The sequence below is a fragment of the Cibotium barometz genome, chromosome 31 (assembly GCF_041138505.1).
Source record: "Cibotium barometz isolate CiBa-2024 chromosome 31, ASM4113850v1, whole genome shotgun sequence".
Classification (NCBI taxonomy): Eukaryota; Viridiplantae; Streptophyta; class Polypodiopsida; order Cyatheales; family Cibotiaceae; genus Cibotium; species Cibotium barometz.
The window spans coordinates 36936610-36959793 of NC_141076.1; the positions used below are offsets into that span (position 1 = coordinate 36936610).

The 23184-nt window shown below is 46.5% G+C and overlaps 1 protein-coding gene across 1 annotated transcript in view; it reads left to right on the forward strand.

The window, feature by feature from the left end:
- The window catches only part of LOC147620827 (Thioredoxin superfamily protein), a 43403-nt gene extending 21048 nt beyond the window's left edge, over positions 1-22355 (forward strand). Inside the window, exon 2 of the mRNA XM_086825098.1 lies at positions 21810-22355. Within this exon, the coding sequence (XP_086681224.1) occupies positions 21810-22075 (266 nt within the window). The 3' untranslated portion in view covers positions 22076-22355. The remainder of the gene's footprint in view (positions 1-21809) is intronic.
- The last annotated feature ends 829 nt before the right edge of the window (positions 22356-23184 follow it).

Sequence of the window (23184 nt, forward strand, 5' to 3'; positions counted from 1 at the left end):
GCAAAGCAAAAGCATTACTTTTTGGCAAAAAGCAAGGCTTCCCCAACTATAAAAGAAGCATGAGCCTCTCTTGAGCATGAAGTTGAAGAAGAACCTCTTCATTGCTTTGCCATTTTTGTTCAAGCGTGGAGATTATCTTCTTCATTATCTATGAACCAAATCATGGAGTTTTTCATCGCTACCCGCTGATTTCAGAGCGCCTCAAACAACTGTAGTGCCACATCACCATCTTTTCGTGCGACTGTACGGATCCGTACAGCTCAGCTCAGCTCAGCTGTGTATGGACAGAAAATTTCAAAAACCCTAAAAATTTCAAAAACTACTTTTTGGAGGTTTTTATCGCCCGAAAACCATTAAAACAGGTTTTATATCAGTTTTCTTGCTAGAAAGAGCTTCTCTAGGGTTTTCATCATTGACAAGGCTATAGGAATTGTGGAGATTACTTGAACTTGAGCATAGACATGAAGAACTTGAACATAGAGCTTGGGCATGAAGCTTGGACATGAACATGGAACACAGAGCTTAGACATGGAGCTTGGATTTTGGACTGGGATTTGGACTTGGACTTGGACTTGGACTTGGATTTGGACTTGGACTTGGACTTGGACTTGGATTTGGATTCATTGGACTTGGGATCCATTGGATTTGGATATTGGACCTGGTACTAGCCCAATGAGAGATACTTGTGGGTCATCCCTGTGGTGTGCTTGACATCAGAGATCTTGTGCGTCGACATCGACATCGACTTGGATATCCTACATCGGCATATTTGTTTGTTTTGTATTCATTGATTGTATTGATCATGGCCAACGTGCCCCTGGATTGTTCCTGAATAAATTCCTGAAAGGGAGTGGGGCCTGTTCCCTGCTCAATGTGGTGTACTGTGCAAGATCCCCATTCCCTTTTCTCTCTCCCTTGTCTTTTTATATTTTTATCTCTTGGTCACATGGTTGAGTTTGTCACTGCATGCCCCGCTGGGCTTACATAGTCCATATACAACCATGACAACCCTCTAGAAAGCATACTTCTTTACGAGACAAAACAGCAAGCTATGGTGTTGGGAGAAATACCTGGGAATCTCGACATGAATAAAACCATGAAAACACGCAAACCTCTTTAGACTCTCCATTTAGGCCGCTCTTATACCAAGATCTCCTAAACACATTCCCATACAAGTTTGGAGAAAACCAAATAAAAGGGGATTAGACAACCTCACCACCCAACCGTAGGATCAATACTTCGATCCACTTTTGAGCTAGGGGCTAAGGCTCCACTCCACCATGGATACATGCTAGTCAGCATTGGTGTCCCATACTACCAGTGCTTTTCCATAGGGGCCCTTGGCAAGACCATCTGTGATCTGGCATGTCCACGGCAGGAGTAGAAACTCTCGTCCAAGGATAGACCCATCATAATTGCACCGCACGATAATAACCCAAGGCATCACTTATATAATGATAACTGCTGCTATAAATAGCTAACCTACTATAGATAGCCGGTAGCCTAGTTTTTTGAACCCTAGCCCTCTGCATCGCCTTGCTATCTCCTAACCTTGTTGGAGTAGGCCCACTAATCGGAGGATTAGCCCCAACTACGTAACCGGCCGGCTAAGCGCACACCTTTCCGAGGCTCCTTACTTGGCGACTCCACTTTGTGAGGATGCTTGTCACAGTCAGCACCCCTGTTTATTGTCTCTCCATGAGCTTGTAGATTTGCCACATCAGCAAGACTTCTGCATAATCGATGGACTTGCCTACTTTATCATTCATGGAATCCAGCAGGACCACCTATAACATGACCAAATTCAATGAAACCGGTTTCCCGTCATGGCAAACGAAAATGCAACTGCTATTGATGAGGGAGGGACTATGGAACATTGTGAAGGGACCTAACAAGAAGCCCGGAGCTGACGAAGGTGCAGAGAAGGTTCGCCTTTGGGAAGACCAAAATGACCATGCAACGGCTTTAATTGGGCTCAGTCTTGGTGACAGCCTCATACATCATCTTGATCTCAAAAAGTTTGCAAAGAAGGTATGGGAAAAAATGGAAAGCTTATGTGGAAATTAAATTGTGAATTCAAAAGTATTCTTAAAGTAAAAATTCTTTGATTTAAAGATGAATGAAAGTGATGACCTTAGTGAACACTTAGGCAATGTTGGGTCTGTAACTCAACAACTCTCCAGTCTTGGAGGAGTTGTTGAAGATGACGACAAAATTGCTATGCTCCTTAAGAGCATACAAAAGGTATCATGATTCTCCCAAATCCTAACTGTTCTCCGGTTAGCCAAAGACACATCTTATGAAGACATAGTAGCAATGCTCATTGAAGGGACATAAGACTCATGGAGCAGAGTGACAATAGCATTGATCTTGACAAAGACATGCTAAGTAAATGGAAGGAAAAAAAGGGCAACAAGGTTAGGTGTCATTATTTCAAAAGACTTGGACACAAGGAAGCTCAATGCTTCAAAAAGATGGAACAAGAATAGGAGAAGCATCATGCAAACCTGGTAGCTGAAGAAAATGAAGAAGAGGAACCAATGGAGCAGGAGATAGCAACCACCGTAGAAACATGGTCTCTCTCTTAATGAGAAAGATTATGATTGGGCTTTCTAATCATTTTTATGGGTCAAGGGTTCTTTGCCCGGGTAATCTGGTAATAAAAAAAAAACCCATGCGTGTTTTTATGTGTTTTGTAATGCCTTGTGTTAGAAAAGTCTCCATTGTATCCATATCTTATCCCTACTTTTTGCAAGGGGGTTTTTGTAGCTGTGAGGAAGTCCCTGGAGTAGGCAGCTATGGTGGAGCTCCTTTTATCATGCCTTCGTGACGTGAGGTGTCGCATGCACCCTGCACTGTGGTGCTATGTGACACACTGGCTCAACATTTCATGTAAAATTATATAGCATTAATACCCTTTTTAGGATTATATATTGTATGCTGTCGCCCCAATCCGGGACATGTCAGGCGCGAGCTACGTAGGTGAGTCTCCAAGCCTTAGAGAGTTTGCATGTTAGTCCTCTTACCCACTTGGAGAATTCAGCATATAGTGCATGTAGATGTCAGCCTTAGCATTATGTATTGCAAATTTGCATTAGAAAGCATTATTAGTATGGGCCAGCCCATAAGGCATTATTAGTATGGGAATGCCTTGTGTATGGTGTATATACACCATATACTTCTCACATCAGCTAGTCGGCAGGTTGTATAGGCGATGTACAGCCCTTTGCAGCAGATAGCATCAAGTCGGTAGCATATTTGCAGCCGGGCAGCAGCCCTAGGCCCACACCTGTGAAGCATAGCATTTGATGCTGCATTTTCTATGAGCCGTTCAGATAAAGCAAATTGACAACCATAAAATACCACCGACCGGCAGCAAAATCTCATATATAAGCAGCCCATAGATCATTGCATAAAACACATCATTCAACAAGTATTCAGCAAGTAGATAAAGAGAACATGTGTGCTTGAGTTCCCTTAGGGTTCTTGGAGCATACAAACAGCCTCAAGCACTCTGTGCTTCAATCCAAGGTAGCATAGAAGATTCTCTCATCTTCAGCCAGCATATGTGCATATCCTCAGCTGTTCTGGATTCGCATAAATGGCTTCATATAGTCCTTTATAGTGCTATTGGTTTAGCACATGGTTCAGCTTGCGTACGGTCTTCCTTGTCCTTGCATTTGGTAGTCCATAGTTATCATTCTCATCATTGTACAAAGTTCTCCAAAGTAAGTCAAGCAAATACTCGTGCTTGCAGAGAGGGGGGGTGGGTGGGCTTCAGTGGGTAATTGGGACCCAATCTAGTGTCGACTCTCATCTTCTCTCTCTACTCTTCTCTCTTAAAGTAAAGTGGATTGCATAAACTCACAAGTTTAAAGAAGGCTTTGTTGTGTGTTACGATGGTCAACCTATTGCATGCTACATTGGTATCAAAGATGCACGTTGTGACCCAACTTAGCTACCCAAAAGTGAGCATCTCGTGTATGGTAAAACTGCGGTTAGGAAAAATTGCGGCTAGGAAAAGCCCCACAATGTTAGGAGAGACTTCCTTAGAAAGCTACAAAAAAGACATGGAAGCCACAATGGCAGATCTTCTTGAGATGGCTGAGAGACATGTGAAGATCCCGACATTCCCCACGTTCCCGGTGGACCGTCAGTTGGACGGGAACAACTACGGTATATGGAAGGTTATGATGGAATCTGTTCTGGAGTCTTCCAACCTTGCTGATTTCATCGTTATTGGGGTTCCACGGCCGGAGGTAGAGGAAGAGGAGTTACTGTCGATTCGTAAGGACCGGGAGGCACATTCACAGGCACAGTTGTGGGATCGTGTCAACTCCAGGGTCCGTTCATTTATCTTCCTCAACTGCACACCGCAGGTAATCAATCATGTAAAGCATATGACGCTGGCCAGAGGTATATGGCAGCATTTGGCTTCTCTTTATAACAGGGTATCGCCCATGAAGAGGATTTCCTTGGAAGTACAGATGCGGGTTATGAACCTTGCAAAGTCGTCGACGATGCGGGAGCAATTAACAAGCTGCAGGCTCTTCAGCAGGAAGTTCTTCAGGCTGGGAAGGAGATATCATCAGAGGATATGGCCATAACGTTGCTGTCGCATTTGCCCTCTCAGTACTCAACATTTTACTCGTCTTTGATTACCAGTGGCAGGCTTAGCACCATCACGTGGGAGGAGCTTGTGCCCATGGTCTTGGACCAGGAGGAAAGATTCTCGAACCCTCCATAGGGCGGAGGTTCGGAGGCCTTAACTGGCCAATGGTCGAAAGGCCGTAACAAGGCCAAAGGGAAGGCTTCACCGGAGGAGTCTTCTGAGAAGAAGTCCGACGTTGCCCGCGAGAAACTAAAGGCAGAGAGGACCTGTAATGATTGTGGCGAGAAAGGCCACTATTGGAGGCAGTGTCCCAAGCGGAACACCGAGAAGGGTGGAGAATCCTCGGCAGCAATTGTGAAGACTCCAGCTTTTGTGCACTTGGAGGTGATGGACACCGATGTTTCATTTTCTTCGGGTAGGGAGGAGGTTGGAGGACTCTCTGCTACGGATACTCGGGAGTGGATTCTAGACAGTGGTGCTTCGAGGCACATGACTCCTTCCTGTTCAGATTTACAGGATCTCTGCAGGTATTTTGGTCACATTCTTACTGGGGATACATCCACTATCCCAGTTCACAGTGAGGGCAGGTTGGAGATAGTTCCCGATGGCAGAGGGGGGAAGCATTCCACCCAGGTGTTGTATGTTCCATCACTTGGTTTTCATCTGTTGTCAGTGCATCAGGTTTGCAAGATTGGCGTACGAGTGGAGTTTGATGAGCATTTTGTTGCTCTGCGGGACAAGGCAACAGGCCAGGTAGTTTGGGAAGGCAGAGTGGAGAATGGAGTTTACAAACTTTCAGCACTCTCTCTTCTAGGTCCTCAGTTTTGTGATGAGTGGCAATCTGGTAATGGCCACTTAAGTGTGGATACGTTGCAGGTGCCGGCTTTTTGGGACCAGATGGAGGATAGCTTGCCAGTTGATGGCAGCAGTTGGCAGGAACTTTCCAGTACAGATGTTGGTAGTTCTTGTGTTTGTCAGTCAGAGGAAACTTTACAGGTAACTTATGCTCAGATGTCTCGTAGTATTCGGGACAAAGAAACTCCTGTAGATGAGGGTGTTCTTTCCACGGGGACCTATTGGAAAGCCAGGCAGGTGGCAAGTGATTACTTGTAGAAGGAGGTGGTTGTTGGCTGTTGAGCTCATGGTTGTAGATGACTCTTTGGGAGGCAGGATTGCGTATCTTGTGGTTTCTGCAGCATGCGAAGGATCTTGGTCTCTTTTACACAGGAGGGGGATTGATGGATGGAGTCCGACTCCACGGTTGGAGCGACTCAGATTGGGGAGGAGATTCAGACACGAGGAGTTCTACTTCAGGCCTAGGAGCAGTTTTATGGAGCAATAAGAGGCAGTCATCTTTTGCCTTGTAGACGACAAAGGCAGAGTACCGGGATGCTTGTGGTGCTGCTTGTGAGGTGGTGAGGTTGCAGAGGTTGCATGGCAGGATTGGGCTTCCACTGGAGGAACCCACGGTCATCCAGAGGCACTTTGTTCGTGAAAAGATCGTTGCTGATGACATCTTGCTAGAGTTCTGTTTGACATTGACAGTACGGTGGACCTCTTCATGAAGTCGCTATCTTAGGATTTGCTTAGGCGGCACTCCAGCTCCCTGTGGTTGGTTTCACAGCCAGGAGTTGAGAGGGGGTGTTAGAAGTCATCTCCTGTCTTTACCAGACACTAGGGCCTCTGTTGTGGGTGTGCCCGTCCATTGTAGGTGTTTTCTCATTTTTCCTCACTCCCCGTATTTTTCCTCCATTTTTCCCATTTTTCCCATTTTTCCTGTGGCTTTGGTGGCATTTCTGTGGTGGCAGGAGGTCTTGGCAGGTGGCCGACTGTAGCTGTGAGCCTATTGGTGCTGGCCGATTGGGTGCTACAGGTCGTGGACACCTTCTCCATGTAGGCCCCGACTGTACAACACGGTGCTGGCCGACTAGTATTATTGCTGGTTGTGGTGGACATGCTTATGTCGGCTGTCCTAGAGCAGGCTGACTGCACTATGGGGGCTATATAAAATGGCCCCACACCCCTTGCGATTCTTGTATCTTGTATTTTGCGGATCTTCTTGTGTATATAGAGCAGAGTTACACGCCTCTATCTCTCTCCTTCTCTTGTGCTGTTTTTCTGCACTGTTCTTGCTGTGGTGTTTTCAGATTTTGTCATCATCTCGGCTGCATATTCTGACAACTCTAGTACCAGCAATTGATAGCATCTATGCGGCAAACATTTTGTCAATTCTCCCTACAATGGCACAACAAGGTCCGAGTTCCTCCATCACCCCAACCACCACCGTCATACGAGCTCAACCAAATTTTAGTAAGTATGATGGTAAGTGCGATCATGCTGCAATTAATAGTTATGTAGCTTATTCATCAATTTGTGGTATATTTTCCTTTGGCTAAGCTTTCAGATTCTCAAGACAGAGTTCACCTGGTAGCACCTCACCTCTCCGGCAAAGCAGTTACCTAGTGGCAACATTGGTCGAGCCTACATGTAGACTTGACCATAGGGGCTTCTCAATATGTATGGGACACCTTCGTGTCCGATCTCAAAAAACGTTTTCTTCCTTCCCAATACATGAGCAACCTTGAGGATGAGTTCTACTGGCTTTGCCAAAATGGGTCTCCAATACTGACATACTCTAACAGAGTTATCACGTCAGCACAACAATTGGGGAGATTGGAGGAGGATAAATTGAAACAGTTCATTAGGGAGTTGGATACAAACATTAGGTTCACCGTATGTAATCTTGAGCCATAGTCACATGACAAGGCTCTTACTCTCACTCTGAATCAGAAAATGATGTTGAACGAAGGTAAGCCCAAGCATATCCAAGCTAGCTCCAAACCCGAGTAACAGTCATCCACCACCTAGCAGTCATCATCCCAAGGGAGCTTAGAATAGCAAGGATACAAAGAAAGATTCTAAGAGCACCTCAAGAGGCAAGAAAGATAGGGTATTCAAGCCTAAGAAGACACCTGAGGAAAAGGCCAAGGAGGGCACCAATTAGATGAGTAAACTTGGTACAAGAACGGATGTTTCTTCTATCACACCGTGGGGCATGGTAAGAAAGATTGTACCAAGTGGCAGGGTGCACAAGCCTCCAAGACCTCTGCCTCCACAGTAGCCACTGCTACAGCTTCATCCACACCTCCAACATCGGCCACTAATGCCGTCCAACTCTTACCTATCTTAAACTGAGTACCAACAATGGTATTTAACAATAAGTAGGAGGGTGAGGTAGAGGGGCAAAAGAAAGCCCTTGTTCGTGCTTATGGCACAAGTTGCAACGAAGGGACAACATTTCATTGACCTCTTTTATATATGGACATCTCTGAGGATGCCATTTCTCCTCTATTGGTTAAATAGACGAGTTGTACACTTGTACCTCATTGTCTGGACTCTGGATGTAGACGGCTTTACACCTGGTCCTAGCACTGACATTTTCCATAAGGCTCAATAGTTTGAATTCAACTTTCAAGGTTCAAAAGGCCACATTTCAGTTGGACTTTATTGTCTCACCTCTCTTGGGGTGTGATATGATTCTCAGCATTCAGTGGGGAGTATGCACCCATTCTTGGCTGGAGGCAAGATGCTTTCACAATTGTTGATGGTGATCGTGAGTCTGGCTTGATTCGTGGGAATAGGAGGATTCCTGACATTCCTCTCATCTCCCATATCTAGGCCCAAGGAGCTCGAGCCGAATATGCTTTGATTTATGTCTGTAGCCAGCAGTATGCTATTCAACTAGCAACCCCTTTGAAGCAAAGGATGCACCCATTCTTGGCTGGAGGCACGATGCTTTCACAATTGTTGATGGTGATCGTGAGTCTGTCTTGATTCGTGGGAATAGGAGGATTCTTGACATTCCTCTCATCTCCCATATCTAGGCCCAAGGAGCTAGAGCCGAATATGCTTTGATTTATGTCTGTAGCCAGCAGTATGCTATTCAACTAGCAACCCCTTTGAAGCAAAGGATGGACGGTATCCTCACACAGTTTCAAGATATTATGTTGAAGGATGATATCCTGTTATGTGCGGAAGCTCTGGGTAGTCTTCTTTCAGCCCTAAGCACTGCATAGGAACACTTGATGCAAGAACAATCAGCATGGACGGAGAATAGAGAGAGAGAAAGATGGCTGTATATTCAGTATATTCATAGAGTACAAAAAAGGTACAATAACTTAGGCCTTTGGCCTTCCCAAAAGGGGTAAAAGAACCCTAACCATAGGGGATTGTGATAGCTAAGAATGACCCATGGCCTAGCCTTTTATAGGCCCAAGGCATGCCTAAGGAACTGGCCGACCAATAGTCGGCCAACAGAAAAATCCATATAATTAAATATGGTGCTGACGAGCTCCATAGGCTTTTACCAATCTGGGCAACCTGGTCTTTGTCCACTTGGCTGTCTTCTGTGCACACCTAGACCCTTGCTAGAGCCCTAACCTAGATGTTTATATGCTGCCTATCAGGATTAGCCTTGGATTAGGCATGTCCATGTGCATGCACATGACATCCCCTCGCGCTAAACTTGATGCTAGGATTCCAACCAGATGATGTCCATGTACAACTGAGATGAATTACCAAACAAGAGACTCGAAGTAGACGTTCGAAGGAGAGCAACCCACTTGAGCAGTCAAGTCTCTACGGTCCTGTGCCTTCACTGGAATCCGCGGAGAGCGCCCCACTGGTGTTCCAGGACCACGCACAAATAGGCGCTCCCGTACTAACGCCTGGCTCTCCCGATGTCGGCACCCATGGACCGTGGTTCTCCAGAAGCTTGGACTACCCCGCACCAAACGGGTGTTAGCGGTAGAGAGTATCCCTTATCAGATTTACTTCAAAATCCTTTACTTAAATCTCAATCCACTTACTTGTAGCTCGCTAGTGGAAGACAAATACCCGAGGCGTCTAAGTGCAGCCGCCTGGAGATCTGAGCGCAGCCGCCTGTTGAATGGAGAGGAGGCCTGGGCGCAGCTGCCTATGGAAGAGGGCACAGCCACCTGTGCAGCCGCCTGTGCAGGAGGGCGCAGCCGCATGTAGAGGGAAACGCAGCTGCCTGAGGAGGGCAGAAGAAGCCTGGCCGCAGCCGCCTCTGGAGTGGCGCAGCCGCCTGCAGAGTGGGCAGCCGCCTGTGTAGAGAGAGAGCAGCCGCCTGTGGAGAGGAGCGCAGCCACCTGTACAGCCGCTTGTGGAGGGGAGCGCAGCCCCACGCAGCCGCTTGTGTGGAGAGCGCAGCCGTCTATGGAGGGGAGGAGCGCAGCCACCTGCTGTGGAGAGCGCAGCCACCTATGGAGGGGAGGAGCGCAGCCACCTTCTGTGGAGAGCGCAGCCGCTTGCTGTGGAGAGCGCAGCTGCCTATGGAGGGGAGGAGCGCAGCCGCCTGCTGTGAGCGCAGCCGCCTGCAGAATAGAGAGGAGTGCAGCAACCTGAGGGCAAGCGGAGAAGAGATGATCGCCTGCCAGTCCTCCCCAAGCTGGTGAGGTGGTCGCTCCTTTGTAGGTGTTGGAGAGAGAACACGTCCAACAGCTGGCCGGCCCCCCTAGCTTGCATGGAGGCGGCCAGTTCCAAGGTGGGGCGTGGGTAGGTGGCCATGCACCCACCCCCACACATAAAGGGTTCCCTTTACCCTTCATGATTAGAACGTGGGTTCCCAAAAATGGGTGCCCACCCTATCAAGGACGTCATTAAATATTTGGGAGGGTGCCCACTCTTTAATGAATGTGAACTTGCCACCTTATAAAAACAAAGGTTAAAAAGAATGCTATAAAGTAAACAAGTGCAATACACTTACCACCTGTTCACACGCAACAAAATTCGGCAAAAGACAGAGCAAACTTCATGACTCACTGGCAGGCGTCCCTGCTCAGTAAGTGGCACGTCAAACAGGCAAACACAAAAATACAAGTCATGCGAAAACAGTTCCAAACATGCAAAACATGAATGCATGTGCAAACAATATCATGGACATATCTCCCGTTCATGGAACAAGTACTAAACATCTGTCGGGCACAATGATGGTATGACAAAAAGCATAAATCCCGGTCTTCCTATGGAGTGACAGTCCCATAGGTAAGACACGGATCCAGGCACGAACCTCCCTATGGAGTGACAGTCCCATAGGCAAGACACGGCACAAATACTGGCTCTTCCATGGCGTGACAATCCCATGGATAGAACACAGTCCAGGTCATACACGGGTGGCACCAGTCTGGCTCCCGTCCATATGACACCATCCTGCTAACACATGGGTGGCACCAGTCTGGCTTCCGTCCATGTTATGCAAAAACACTGGCCCCTTCACATGAGACACCAGCCTGGCCTCAAGTGAACGAGACACAAATCTGGAGATGGACCAAATGGTCGGCCAATTTTCGCATGACTTGTATTTTTGTGTTTGCTTGTTTGACGTGCCACTTACTGAGCGGGGACACCTGCCAGTGAGTCGTGAAGTTTGCTCTGTCTTCTGACGAGTTTTGTTGCGTGTGAACAGGTGGTAAGTGTATTGCACTTGTTTACTTCATAGCATTCTTTTTAACCTTTGTTTTTATAAGGTGGCAAGTTCACATTCATTAAAGAGGGGGCACCCTCCCAAATATTTAATGACGTCCTTGATAGGGTGGGCACCCATTTTTGGGAACCCACGTTCTAATCATGAAGGGTAAAGGGAACCCTTTATGTGTGGGGGTGGGTGCATGGCCACCTACCCACGCCCCACCTTGGAACTGGCCGCCTCCATGCAAGCTAGGGGGGCCGGCCAGCTGTTGGACGTGTTCTCTCTCCAACACCTACAAAGGAGCGACCACCTCACCAGCTTGGGGAGGACTGGCAGGCAATCATCTCTTCTCCGCTTGCCCTCAGGTTGCTGCACTCCTCTCTATTCTGCAGGCGGCTGCGCTCACAGCAGGCGGCTGCGCTCTCCACAGCAGGCGGCTGCGCTCCTCCCCTCCACAGAAGGCGGCTGTGCTCTCCACAGAAGGCGGCTGCGCTCCTCTCCACACAGGCGGCTGCGCTCTCCACACATGCGGCTGCGTGGGGCTGCGCTTCCCTCCTCCACAGGTGGCTGTACAGGTGGCTGTGCTCCTCTCCACAGGCGGGTGTACAGGTGGTTGCGCTCCTCTCCACAGGCGGCTGCTCTCTCTCTACACAGGCGGCTGCCCACTCTGTAGGCGGCTGCGGCCAGGCTTCTTCTGCCCTCCTCAGGCGGCTGCGTTTCCCTCTACAGATGGTTGCGCCCTCCTCCACAGGCGGTTGCGCCCCCAGACCTCCACAGGTGGCTGCGCCCCCAGACCTCCACAGGTGGCTGCGCCCAGGCCTCCTCTCCATTTAGCAGGCGGCTGCGCTTAGATCTCCAGGCGGCTGCACTTAGACGCCTCGGGTATTTGTCTTCCACTAGCGAGCTACAAGTAAGTGGATTGAGATTTAAGTAAAGGATTTTGAAGTAAATTTGATAAGGGATACTCTCTACCGCTAACACCCGTTCGGTGCGGGGTAGTCCAAGCTTCTGGAGAACCACGGTCCATGGGTGCCCAGATGGGGAGAGCCAGGCGTTAGTACGGGAGCGCCTGTTTGTGCGTGGTCCTGGAACACCAGTGGGGCGCTCTCCGCGGATTCCAGTGAAGGCGCAGGACCGTAGAGACTTGACTACTCAAGTGGGTTGCTCTCCTTCGAACGTCTACTTCGAGTCTCTTGTTTGGTAACTGTATTCATCTTAGTTGACATGGACATCATCTGGTTCTTTGAACCCATGGAGCATTGTATCTTTTAAATACTCCCAATAATATATCATATATTGAGGGGGGGGGTCGGCCCGTTCCGGCCCTAGTGCTGGTGTCCATTGATCAACATTTCATTTCATTTCAATTTTCAGTTGTTATTAAGTTGTCCATTCAAATTGTGATATTTAAGTTGTGCCATTACGCGTGTGGGTGTCCAACGGAGTCTATTCCCATTGGACGGGATCGGTTTCAACAGGACTGTGGTGTGGAGATGGCGAGGATGATGCTGGAGCATCGTGATCTTCCTCATCCACTCTGGGGAGAGGTTGTGGCTATGGCTGTCCATATCCTCGGTCTCCGACGACTTTAGTACACCGAACATGACTCCTGTCAAATCCCCACCGGATCTCCTCGTGGAACGATCCTGGTACAAGACTCAAAACCTGCAACAAACAAACAAACACTCTCTCTCTCTCTCTCTCTCTCTCTCTCTCTCAAAAGAAGCAAGAAAGAATGGCAAATGGGCAATATACAGAGGAGGACAAGCAATCATTAAAGAATTCCGTACCCCACCCCCCTCAAGAGCAAATCCATCCATGGATGAAATATAGCTATTTTTATTTTGAACTTCAATTTCGAACTAGATGCAATAGAACCCATTGTAACTTAAACTCTTAAGAGTCTTAAGAGTTCATTTTGAGTTATTTTTTTCTTTTCAGTTTTATGCCTCTTTGGCATCGATACCCAGAGTGGAATGTAAATGGATGTACCTGATCTGTCCCATAGGTCGGATTCGGCCTCCCGTGGACGTTAATATAACTTTCTTTCTTTCTTTCTTTCTTTCTCTCTCTCTCTCTCTCTCTCTCATTTCTGTGTTTTTCTGCTGTGCACTTGCTCTAGGTGTTTTCAGATCTTGTCTTCATCTCCGTTGCATATTTTGACAAAACTAGGGGTGAAGTAGGGGTGAACTCAGGGTATACCATGGGGATTTTTGGGACTTAGAAAATTTTGGAGGGGTTGAGCTCAATGCAAAAGAGGATTCGAACTTGGAACCATCCGCTCAAGCTTTCAACATCTAACCACTATGCTATACTTTCCAGCAGGTTGTGGAGAGTGTTTTTAAATTTAAATCTTAATATTTTGGTCCCTAGTTCACTTTCTTACTGGAAAATGTTTCCCTAGTTCACTTTCTTGCCGGAAGAGGTCTCCCTAGTTCACCCCTAGTTTACCCCGGAGTTTACCCGCAGTTCACTCGTAGTTCACTTGGGAATCCAACGGTGTTGATCAAATCCCGATCGCGACGCCTCTTTCCAACCATAGATCCCTCCTGATTCATGATGTGTCACTTAGTCATGAGGTCAGTCTCCCAAGCCTTAAGAGAGTCTGCACGTGTCAGTCTTCTTACCCACTTGGAGAATTCAGCATATAGTGCATGTACATGTCAACCTTAGCATTATATATTGCATTAGAAAGCGTTATTAGTAGCATGTGCATATGGGCCAGCCCGTAAGGCATCCCTACATGGGAATGCCTTGTGTATGGTGTATATACACCATATACTTCTCACATCAGCCAGTTGATAGCCTGTATAGGCTATGTACAGGAAATCACAGCATATAGCATCAAATCAGCAGCATATTTGCAGTCGGAAAGCAGCCCCAGGCCCACACGTGTGAAGCGTAGAATTTAATGCTACATTTTCTATCAGTGGTGGACAGATAAAGCAAGCCGGCAGCCATTCGATACGCCCAACCAGCAGAAAAATCTCATATATAAGCAGCCCATAGAGCATTGCATAAAACACATCATTCAACAAGTATTCAGCAAGCGGATAAAGAGAACATGTGTGCTTGAGTTTCCTTAGGGTTCTTGGAGCATACAAACAGCTTTAAGCACTCCGTGCTTAGTCCAAGGCAGCATAGAAGATCCTCTCATCTTCAGCTAGCATATGTGCATATCCTGAACAGTTTTGGATTTGCATAAGTGGCTTCATAGAATCTTCTACAATGCTATTGGTTCAACATATGGTTCAGTCTGCATTCGTTCTTTCTCGTCCTATTGCATGCTACATGAGGTCCTGGTGTTGGCACCATTGGTGTGCAGTCCGGATGTCACGGGCGGGCACGTGGATACAGAAACTAATTGCCAAAACACAGCATACATTCATCATCCATCACAACATATGCATATTCTAATATATTTGTCACAAATATCAAGAACAAATACATCCTAAAAACACCAAAAGATAATCTTGGACATGACACAGCACTAGGGGCTGAAGTTGGGCCAGCACCCTCCCCCCCCCCAACAGCCGAGGTATCTTTATTACCAACAGAGTATTCTCTTGTACAAGATGCGGGTACTCGGGAGATTATCCAAATCATTGAAATACAAATTAAGAAAACATGCCCTCTGTCAGTTACTCAAGAACAGACCAGTTAGCTACTCAAGAAATCATAGATGTCGAGGACATGACATTTGTTCCACACGAACCTGAAAAGATTCTTGGATTTCGTGAAAGAAGATTGCGTAATACGCTTATCACGGAATACAAGATCAACTGGAAGGATCCTGTTGAGGAGGGCGCTACATGGGAGACATTGCTACTCTTCAGAGAGATTACCTTGGCTTTTTAGTGAGCTGAGGAGTGAGCTCTTAGAGGCAGGGGAGTATGTCACGTGCACAATGTGTATCTACCGTGTGCTACACGCACACAAGACTAGCTTCGAGGTTGGGGAAGCTTGGAGCTAGGTAGGCTGATTGGCGAGCTGAGTTAGGGATAGACTAACGGGCGGGCACCCAAGTATGGACGGGCGGGTATCCAAGTGTGGACGCCCAATGACCGGCCAAGAGTCTATAAAAGGGTGGCCAAGGTTAGTCATTAGTCATATAGAGTCTCGCGTGTTTTTGTGAGAGCTCTGTGGTCAGGAGCCTGGATCTAGTGCTGCAGACGTGCACCTGCTTCATGCAGCCGAGGCCGGCAGCAGTCTCGAGGCCCGCGAGGGTAGCTTCGTGGCGGTATGGGACGTCACGAGGTAGAGATTGGTCGGTACGTCCATCTAGTTAGCTCAGCTCGTGGCTCGGTGGGGACAGCCAAGTCTTGTGGGCTTGCCCACGGTTGTCGAGGTTGGGAGGTGAGTCAAGCCTGCACCCCCTTCACGTTTGTTAGTTTGTTTGCAGGTTTCGAGTCTTGTACCAGGAGCGTTCTACGAGGAGATCCTATGGGGATTTGACACCCTCGGTCACCAACCCAAGGCAAAGCAGTCACCAACTGCTCTGTTGATTACCTCAGGGCACGTGCCAGGCTCACCTGAGTGCTAGTACGTGATCACAACCTCTAGCTTAGAGCTGTCCACACAGTTGCTCACACAGCCAGCTATGTTTCAAGCATCTTGGCCACCAAAAGGTTCCACTAGATCATTCATGAGTTCACCAAGCTTGCCTGGAGCATCATCCTTTCTTCTGAATACAGCATGCTTGCCGTCCAGACAGTCCCGAAATGGGCCCAAGGGCCAAAACAGTCCCGGACAGCCCTCTAGCCAATTTGTTTAGCAACTTGTGTGAATAGTGTAGCAACCAGACAAATCTTGTATCTGTTCCGGCCGGTGAAACTCTTGATAACCAACCCTGTATTATGCTGAAAACAATTCAGCCAACTTTTAGAGAGGAGGAGAAAGTGTCGACCAGCTGTGTGTCAACCTCTTGAGCACTCAGCCAGCCCCAAAAACAGAACCTAGGACCTGTCGACCAACTATAGGAGAATCAGTGATTGAGCGAAACCGACCAGTCAGAGGCAAGCAGAGGAGAAAGTCGACCAGCCCTGTAGCACATGTAGAGGCAGCCGGCCAGCGCTATGGCACCTGTGTAAGCTGTCCAACAGCCTTGTGCTCTCTCTAGAACGAGTCAACCAGCTCTTCCAGCTTCTTTTTGCCTCCTGTGTATACCTATATGCCTTGCTGGCAACCTTGCCTTGTCCAGCACACCATGTTCCCAGAAAAGCAACTCGTGGGCTTCAAAAATATCTCTGTAGCCTCCTTTAGCAACTTTTGGGATTTAAAAATGACTTCCCAGCCTCTTTTAGCAACCCGTGGGATTTAAACCACATGCCCGGGTGCCCATCACTAGTAATTGGCCTCGTTACATTATTATAGTCCCACCCTGATGTTGTTGGAGAATGCATAGGCGGAAGCATAAAGTTAACAAGAGAGAGAGTAGAGAGAGCTTGTGGACAAAATCACCTTTTATAATAGCAATAGGCTTTACAATAGCAATAGCCAGCAATGTTGAACAATGTGCAAGGGAATGGATGATGAAGTGTACAATGGGAGGCCTCCTTTTATAGTGCAATGTGGGAGCTAGCCGACAGCTCCACGACTCCTAAAATAGGAGAAAAAATGAACAAAATACCTAAAAATGGCTAGAGCCCATAAATACACAATACACTGAGATGCACATATTCTTACACCCCCTTTGCAGCTCATTGTGTGCAAGAGTTTGAAGAAGATAAGTTGATGAAGATGCAACCATGGACCCTCTAGCACCGTGAATATTGGAATCACCTCGAAGAGAGTACCCGCCAACCAGTTTCCTCGAAACAAAATGCCACCACGAATAGCTAGGAACTTTACTTGGTTACGAATTCCCACACAAATGTGCAGTGAACTCCAAGAATAGATGATGAGCTACTGGACACACCACGCCCATAATCCCCAATAGTGGACGGAAAACACATCACGTCCCAAAAGCCTCGAACAATGAACTCGGAACAGATCCAGTTCATAATCTCTGCTACACAAAAGATAACCGTGTCTTGCCAGATGTCTAATGCTTGGAACTCCGAATCACGGTTCCCATGCACCAGTAAGTGGAGCTGCACAACCCTCTCTCCCGCCCACAAGCCTCCTTTGGCTGGAAGCACATGGGGGGAATTGTCGTGTGTCGTGTCTTTACCCTTTTTCTAAGATGAAGACTTGCCCTTGGTCTTGTCCTTCTTCTTGGACAAACAATCCTTGGACATATGTTCTCTCTTCCCACAAGAGAAGCAATGACTCCGACCTTTCTTTTGAATTGAAGTAAGTGCCTGATCAGAACTGTTAAGAGACACCTTTATCTTACCGTGAGAAACGAGGACGGACTCTTCCTCCAAGAGTAGGGCGCTAAGATATCAAAATCCAACTGAGTGGATGTGACCTGGCACCTCAAAGATCGAGAAATCACATCATAGTCCGGGGAAAGCTTGGTGAGGATAAGTGCAGTCAGTTGAGCAGAGGACAAAGTAGCACCCATTGCCAGTAACCGGTCATGGATAACCTTGGCCTTCATGAGGAATGATTGCATAGAACTGCTTGTAGGGAATAACAAACCCTAGAGTTGCCCTTGTAAGGTAATTGTCCTCATCGACAAATCTCGAGCAAAGAGATCCTCCAATTCAGACCATACTTGATGAGCACTGGTGAGAGTTTGCACAGTTGGTGAGACCTCCTCTGTGATGGTCCGCACAAGCACTGAATGCACCTTCGAATCCTGCTTCTCCCAGTCTTGTAATTCCGCAAGGAATTCATCCTCTTGATCCTGAGTCCACCGCCTAGAGTATTGAGGACTCTCGGGCTTCTTCTCACTGCCTTGAACAATATCCCACAAACCCTTGTGGATGAACCAGATCTGCATTTGTAGCTTCCAATGGGCATAGTTGGGCCCTTTCAACTTGTTATCCTTGTTCGTGCAAGGGGGGGGGGGGGGGGGGGGTGGGGGGGGGGGGAGCCATATCCATAGCAACAAAGAACACAAATCTCAGCTCTCCAAGATACCACATGCAGGAAACTCACCACAAACAGATGCTGAAGCAGAAAACGCAGCGTAGGGACTCGAGGAGGAAGAAGAAGACGTAGAGCCACTTGTCTGGCAACACCACATGCAAGAAACTCACCACAAACATATGCTGAAGCAGAAAATGCAGCCAAAACACTTCACAACTTGCCTTTGCAGAGCAAAACGCAGCCTTGAGGGCTGGCCGATAGCAAGCAGATGGTTGCTGGACCAGACAACGCAGCAAGGTACAGAAACATAGCCAGTGTAGGAGACTGATCTGCAGCCGGAGAAGCTATGGAAGAAAAACGCACAGCAAAGTAGAAGACGGCGAGCAATTTGCAGAAGGATGGAGCAGCCTGAACCTAAGCGAGTGATACCATGTTGGAGAATGCATAGGCGGAAGCATAAACTGAACAAGAGAGAGAGTAGAGAGAGCTTGTGGACAAAATCACCTTTTATAATAGCAATAGTCTTTACAGTGGCAATAGCCAGCAAGAGATGTTGAACAATGTGCAAGGGAATGGATGATGAAGTGTACAATGGGAGGCCTCCTTTTATAGTGCAGTGTGGGAGCTGGCCGACTGCTCATAGAGCTGGCTGAGAGCTCCACGACTCCTAAAATAGGAGAAAAAATGAACAAAACACCCAAAAATGGGTAGAGCCCATAAATACACAATACACTGAGATGCACAAATTCTAACATATGTGAACTCACTTATAACTTATAAGTTTGTCCGCCCAGATTTCAATGAGTTTGAATCTGTAACCATAAACTTTAGTAAAGAAGGCAATAATATTTAAATAGAGTTAAGTGTGCACACTTACCACCTACAAAACACACAAAATCACTGCCTTGTTCCAAACAGGTGTGCACCTGCCACCCACGCATCCACGAGGTGTCCAGGCGTCCCCAATACTTGTGGACATTTAAGGCAAAATACTAGGCAATGTTCAGGCAACAAAACAAGTCACACATGCAAGTGCATTTCATAGGCAAATGCTTGTGCACAATGATTTGGATTAAATCTCCCAACTTGCCATCTTGTACACCAAAATAGTCGCGACCACGGGCACCACGCATGCAAGGGGCTGTCTAGGAATAGGTCGCAGCAGGCCGAGCGATGTAGGTGGCAAGTCGTAGATTGAACGCACAGGCGGCAAGTGAGCGTCGGTGGAGGTGCACAGCTTGAAGAAGAGAGACACGGGCGGCTCGATGCCATGAATATGGCTGAATGTTGCCTCTAGGTGCACTTTAGCAGTGGAGCCACTAGTGGCTGGCCCTCGGCATGGGCGGCGGTTGAGCTCGTGGTGCATTGGGCATGGACATCAAGACTATGGCGCTGTTGCTCTGAAGATGACCTTCTGATGGTCCTGCTTCATCCATAGGCTCTTTCCCTTTACTCCTAGTTCTTTTGGCAGCTAAAACATCCAAGTCCATTGCTTCGTTTGGCTTCACCAACTCAACCAAGTGTACTTCTCTCTCTCATGTTTCTCGTGGTGGTTCTTGAGCTCGTGAATTAGGATATGGGCTGCAACTATAACTTGACCATTACCCCTAAGTTTGCACAACTCAAATGATACTCGTGTTGATAATGAAATCCACTCTTGACCCTTAATAAGAGGGTGTTCACACCACTAAGGACACTTGACCAAACTCCAGACTAACTCCGAAATACCCGACGCTGCCCTATGAGCAGCCCAATGTGGACACAATTGTTGGGTTATTGTGTGAACACACTTAGTTGGACATTATTATTAGGGTTGGTAGAGTTGTTAGCCAATTCACCAACATTAGACACTATAAATAGAAGTCTAGGCCTTAGCCATATTCATTCATTGATGAGTTAGTCTTCATTGAGTCATTGAGAACTAAGGAGCAATGCTCACCATTGAGTATCTCTATTTAGCATTGTATATATTTCATGTTGATAATACATGGTAAATTGGGTTATGTCTCTATTGTGTCTTGAACATGAAGTAGTAGTTTGTGCATGGGTTTAAGTCTTTGATTAGGCACTAATTGCAATCAATAAGTTCATAAACACACTTCTGCAAGCACCCATGTTACATTGGTATCAGAGCATCGGGTTTTGACGGAAGAAAGGCTGCAATTTTTTCTCTCATAAAGGCGTGGAGGAACGCGAAGAACCCCATCGTCATTAGCATTTTCATGTAGGTTTGTGTTTTTTTCATCAAGGCTATGTTATGTGAATTCCGTATGAGGTTGCTCGTGTGTGCAAGGGGCACTCAGCCAAGGGCAAGAAAGAAGGCCAAGCGCACCATGTAGAGGGCATACAGAATAAGCAAGCAAAGCGGCCGCTTGGTGCTTCAAGCGTAGCCAGACAAGGGTGGAAGAAAGCCACTCAAAGGGCTCTGTATTCAGCTTCACATAAAGAAGTCGCCACTGTCGGTTGCTTTTTGCTAGGCCATGATATGGAAGAATTTCCCAACAAAAAGCAAAAGCCACTAGTTGACTGTGGCTTTTGCTTTTTGTTGGGAAAGTCACGTAGTTGCAAGCCTAGTGTGAATCATTGTAAGCGCTAGCTGAAAGTCATCCCCTCTGGCATGGAACAATCCATAAGGCAGTGTGCCCTGGAGGTATCTAAAGATACGCTTGATAGCTTGCCAATGTTGTCGTTGGGCTATGCATAAATTTGCTTAATAGGGAAACACCATAAGCAATGTATGGCCGTGTCGTACAGAAGTAAATGAGGCATCGCTATACATGGTAGCATCAGAAGGCTCACCTGCATCAAAGCTACTGAGCGTCTCAACCGGTGTGGCAATAGGCTTGCAATCCTCCATGCAAGACCTTTTCAAAAGCCCATGAACACTTTGATTGAGACATAACTATGCCACCATTGTGCTGCATAAACTGTATGCCCAAGTAGAAATGTAAACAGCCAAGATGTGACATCTCAAATGTCTTCTGTAATTCAGCTTTAAAAGCTGTAATTTTCAGCTCACTGCTCCCTGTTAAGATCATGTCATCCACGTACAGGATGACTGAACCATCTCTCTGCACATACGAGTACTCTCAGTGGAACTAATATGGAATCCCTAGCTGGCCAAATGTGAAAAGATCTTCTCATACCAAGCTCGAGGTGCTTGTTTGAGACCATAGAGTGCCTTCGAAGGCATACTTTGCTTTCATGCCCTTCAATCACGAGCCAAGAGGTTGCTGTGTTTGGGGCAGTTTTAGACCAGTTTTGGGCAGCCTAAGCATGTGCGGGTCAAGGGGCATAGGTTGGCATGAATTTTGTTTATGTGAAAGTAAAATTTCATCAAACCATTTTAAAAGAAGGCAATGACAAGGTTGCATTTGTTTCTACTTTTCTCCCAAGTTTGAGACTATCTAAACTATTAATGCTTGACGTCTCACTTCTTAGTCCAAAAGCTGAAGCTGGACCACACAGAAATTGCAGAATAACCATTATTTGATAGCTCAGGCTTGCTTGTAAGTTGCTAAATGTATTTGTGGTCATCATCAGCATCCTTGAGCTTTTTTGCCCAAGGTGTTCCACCACCAGGGTGCAACACGTAGTGTTTTGTCTACATTGTCTGCTTGCGGAAGTAGTTTTTTTTTTTTTTTTTGGGAAAGTTTCAATGTGCAGTATAAACTTCCCTTCTAGCTGCTTTAGGGATGCCAATCTCATACTTCTTTTCCTGTGTGCTAGATTGTGTTAGGGCTGAACCAGTCATATACAAAACATTGGAGAGTTGCAAGAAGAAAGTGACATTGCTGAGGGCATATGTCGGAGACCGGCCAACTTGGAGGAATCAAGCACATCCTTGGAGGCTGGATAAAAGGTTCGAACTCAAGGGAGTACCTACACTCATATTATGGGAAAATGGAAGTGTGTCTGGAAGGCTAGAGGATAATGAGGCACATTTGGAGCATCGTGTTGAAAAACTTTTGAATATGGCTACTGGTGATATGTAATTGTCATGTCAATATGAGTAGTTATGCAGACAAGATAATTTGTTTTGTGGAAGCTGAGGAATGTTTACCAGCTTCCAAGCTTTGGACTAAACATTAAGATAAAGAAAGTAACTAATGTTAATCCAAATGCACAACACTTGTGTTGTGATAAAAGATATGGGAAAAGAGTGTGTCACTTGGTTGTCATGACACAGGTGAATTAACCACTACTATCAAAACAGTTTATAAGATGCTGCTGTACATATTCATATAATATGAAAGGAATTTAACAATAATCAAATTCGCTTTGCGTAAACAGCAATGCTCTTCCTTTGCCACTTCTTCGTTTGGAAAGAAAAGCAATGTGTTGGACAACAAATTGATCACTAGTAGAACTTTGGTTTAAGTTTTTTTTACTGATGCGGAGAGCTCATGTGGAAATGTTAGTCACTTGTGCATAAAAAGGATGAGAAATAACAGGGACAAGCAAAAAAAGTCAATGATGCTGAAGCTGAAAAAGCATGGATCTCGTTTATGGGTAGGTTAGGTTTGTTTAAGACTCTGACATCTCTTTACACATGAACTTGCACCTACTCTGGAGTGTTGTTGCATGATGTGCACCTTTTGTGTTGCACCGAAGCACACCCATGTACCCATATGCATAGGAATTGTATAAATGTATTAAAAGGTGTTTTGGGGTAAATATCTGTTCATGCATTGGATTAGAAATCAAATGGCCATCACCAATTCCATACATGACATGTACACAAGCCAAAAAAAACCAACATGATGTTGGTCACAATGAGAAGTAAAACTAGTGTTAAAAGTTAATGTACTCATGTTATGTGATAATTCAATTTGGGGGATAGCTCGCCAACTTTTTTTTTTTTTTTTTTTGGTGGTTGTTGGAAAGAGCTGCATAAGGAGATTGGGATATGTTGATTAAGGCTTTTTGATTGAGGTTCATTCCACCTCAAAGCCAATGGAACTTTGGAAGGGATTGGTAGAGCTGTCCAAGTTGGAGATTGAGATTGTGCAGGAATATTAACTTGTTTGCAAAAGGTGGGACCATGCTCGCAACACATTCAATAGGCTAGCCTAGGTTGTGAGAGGAGAGCTACATGGCAAGG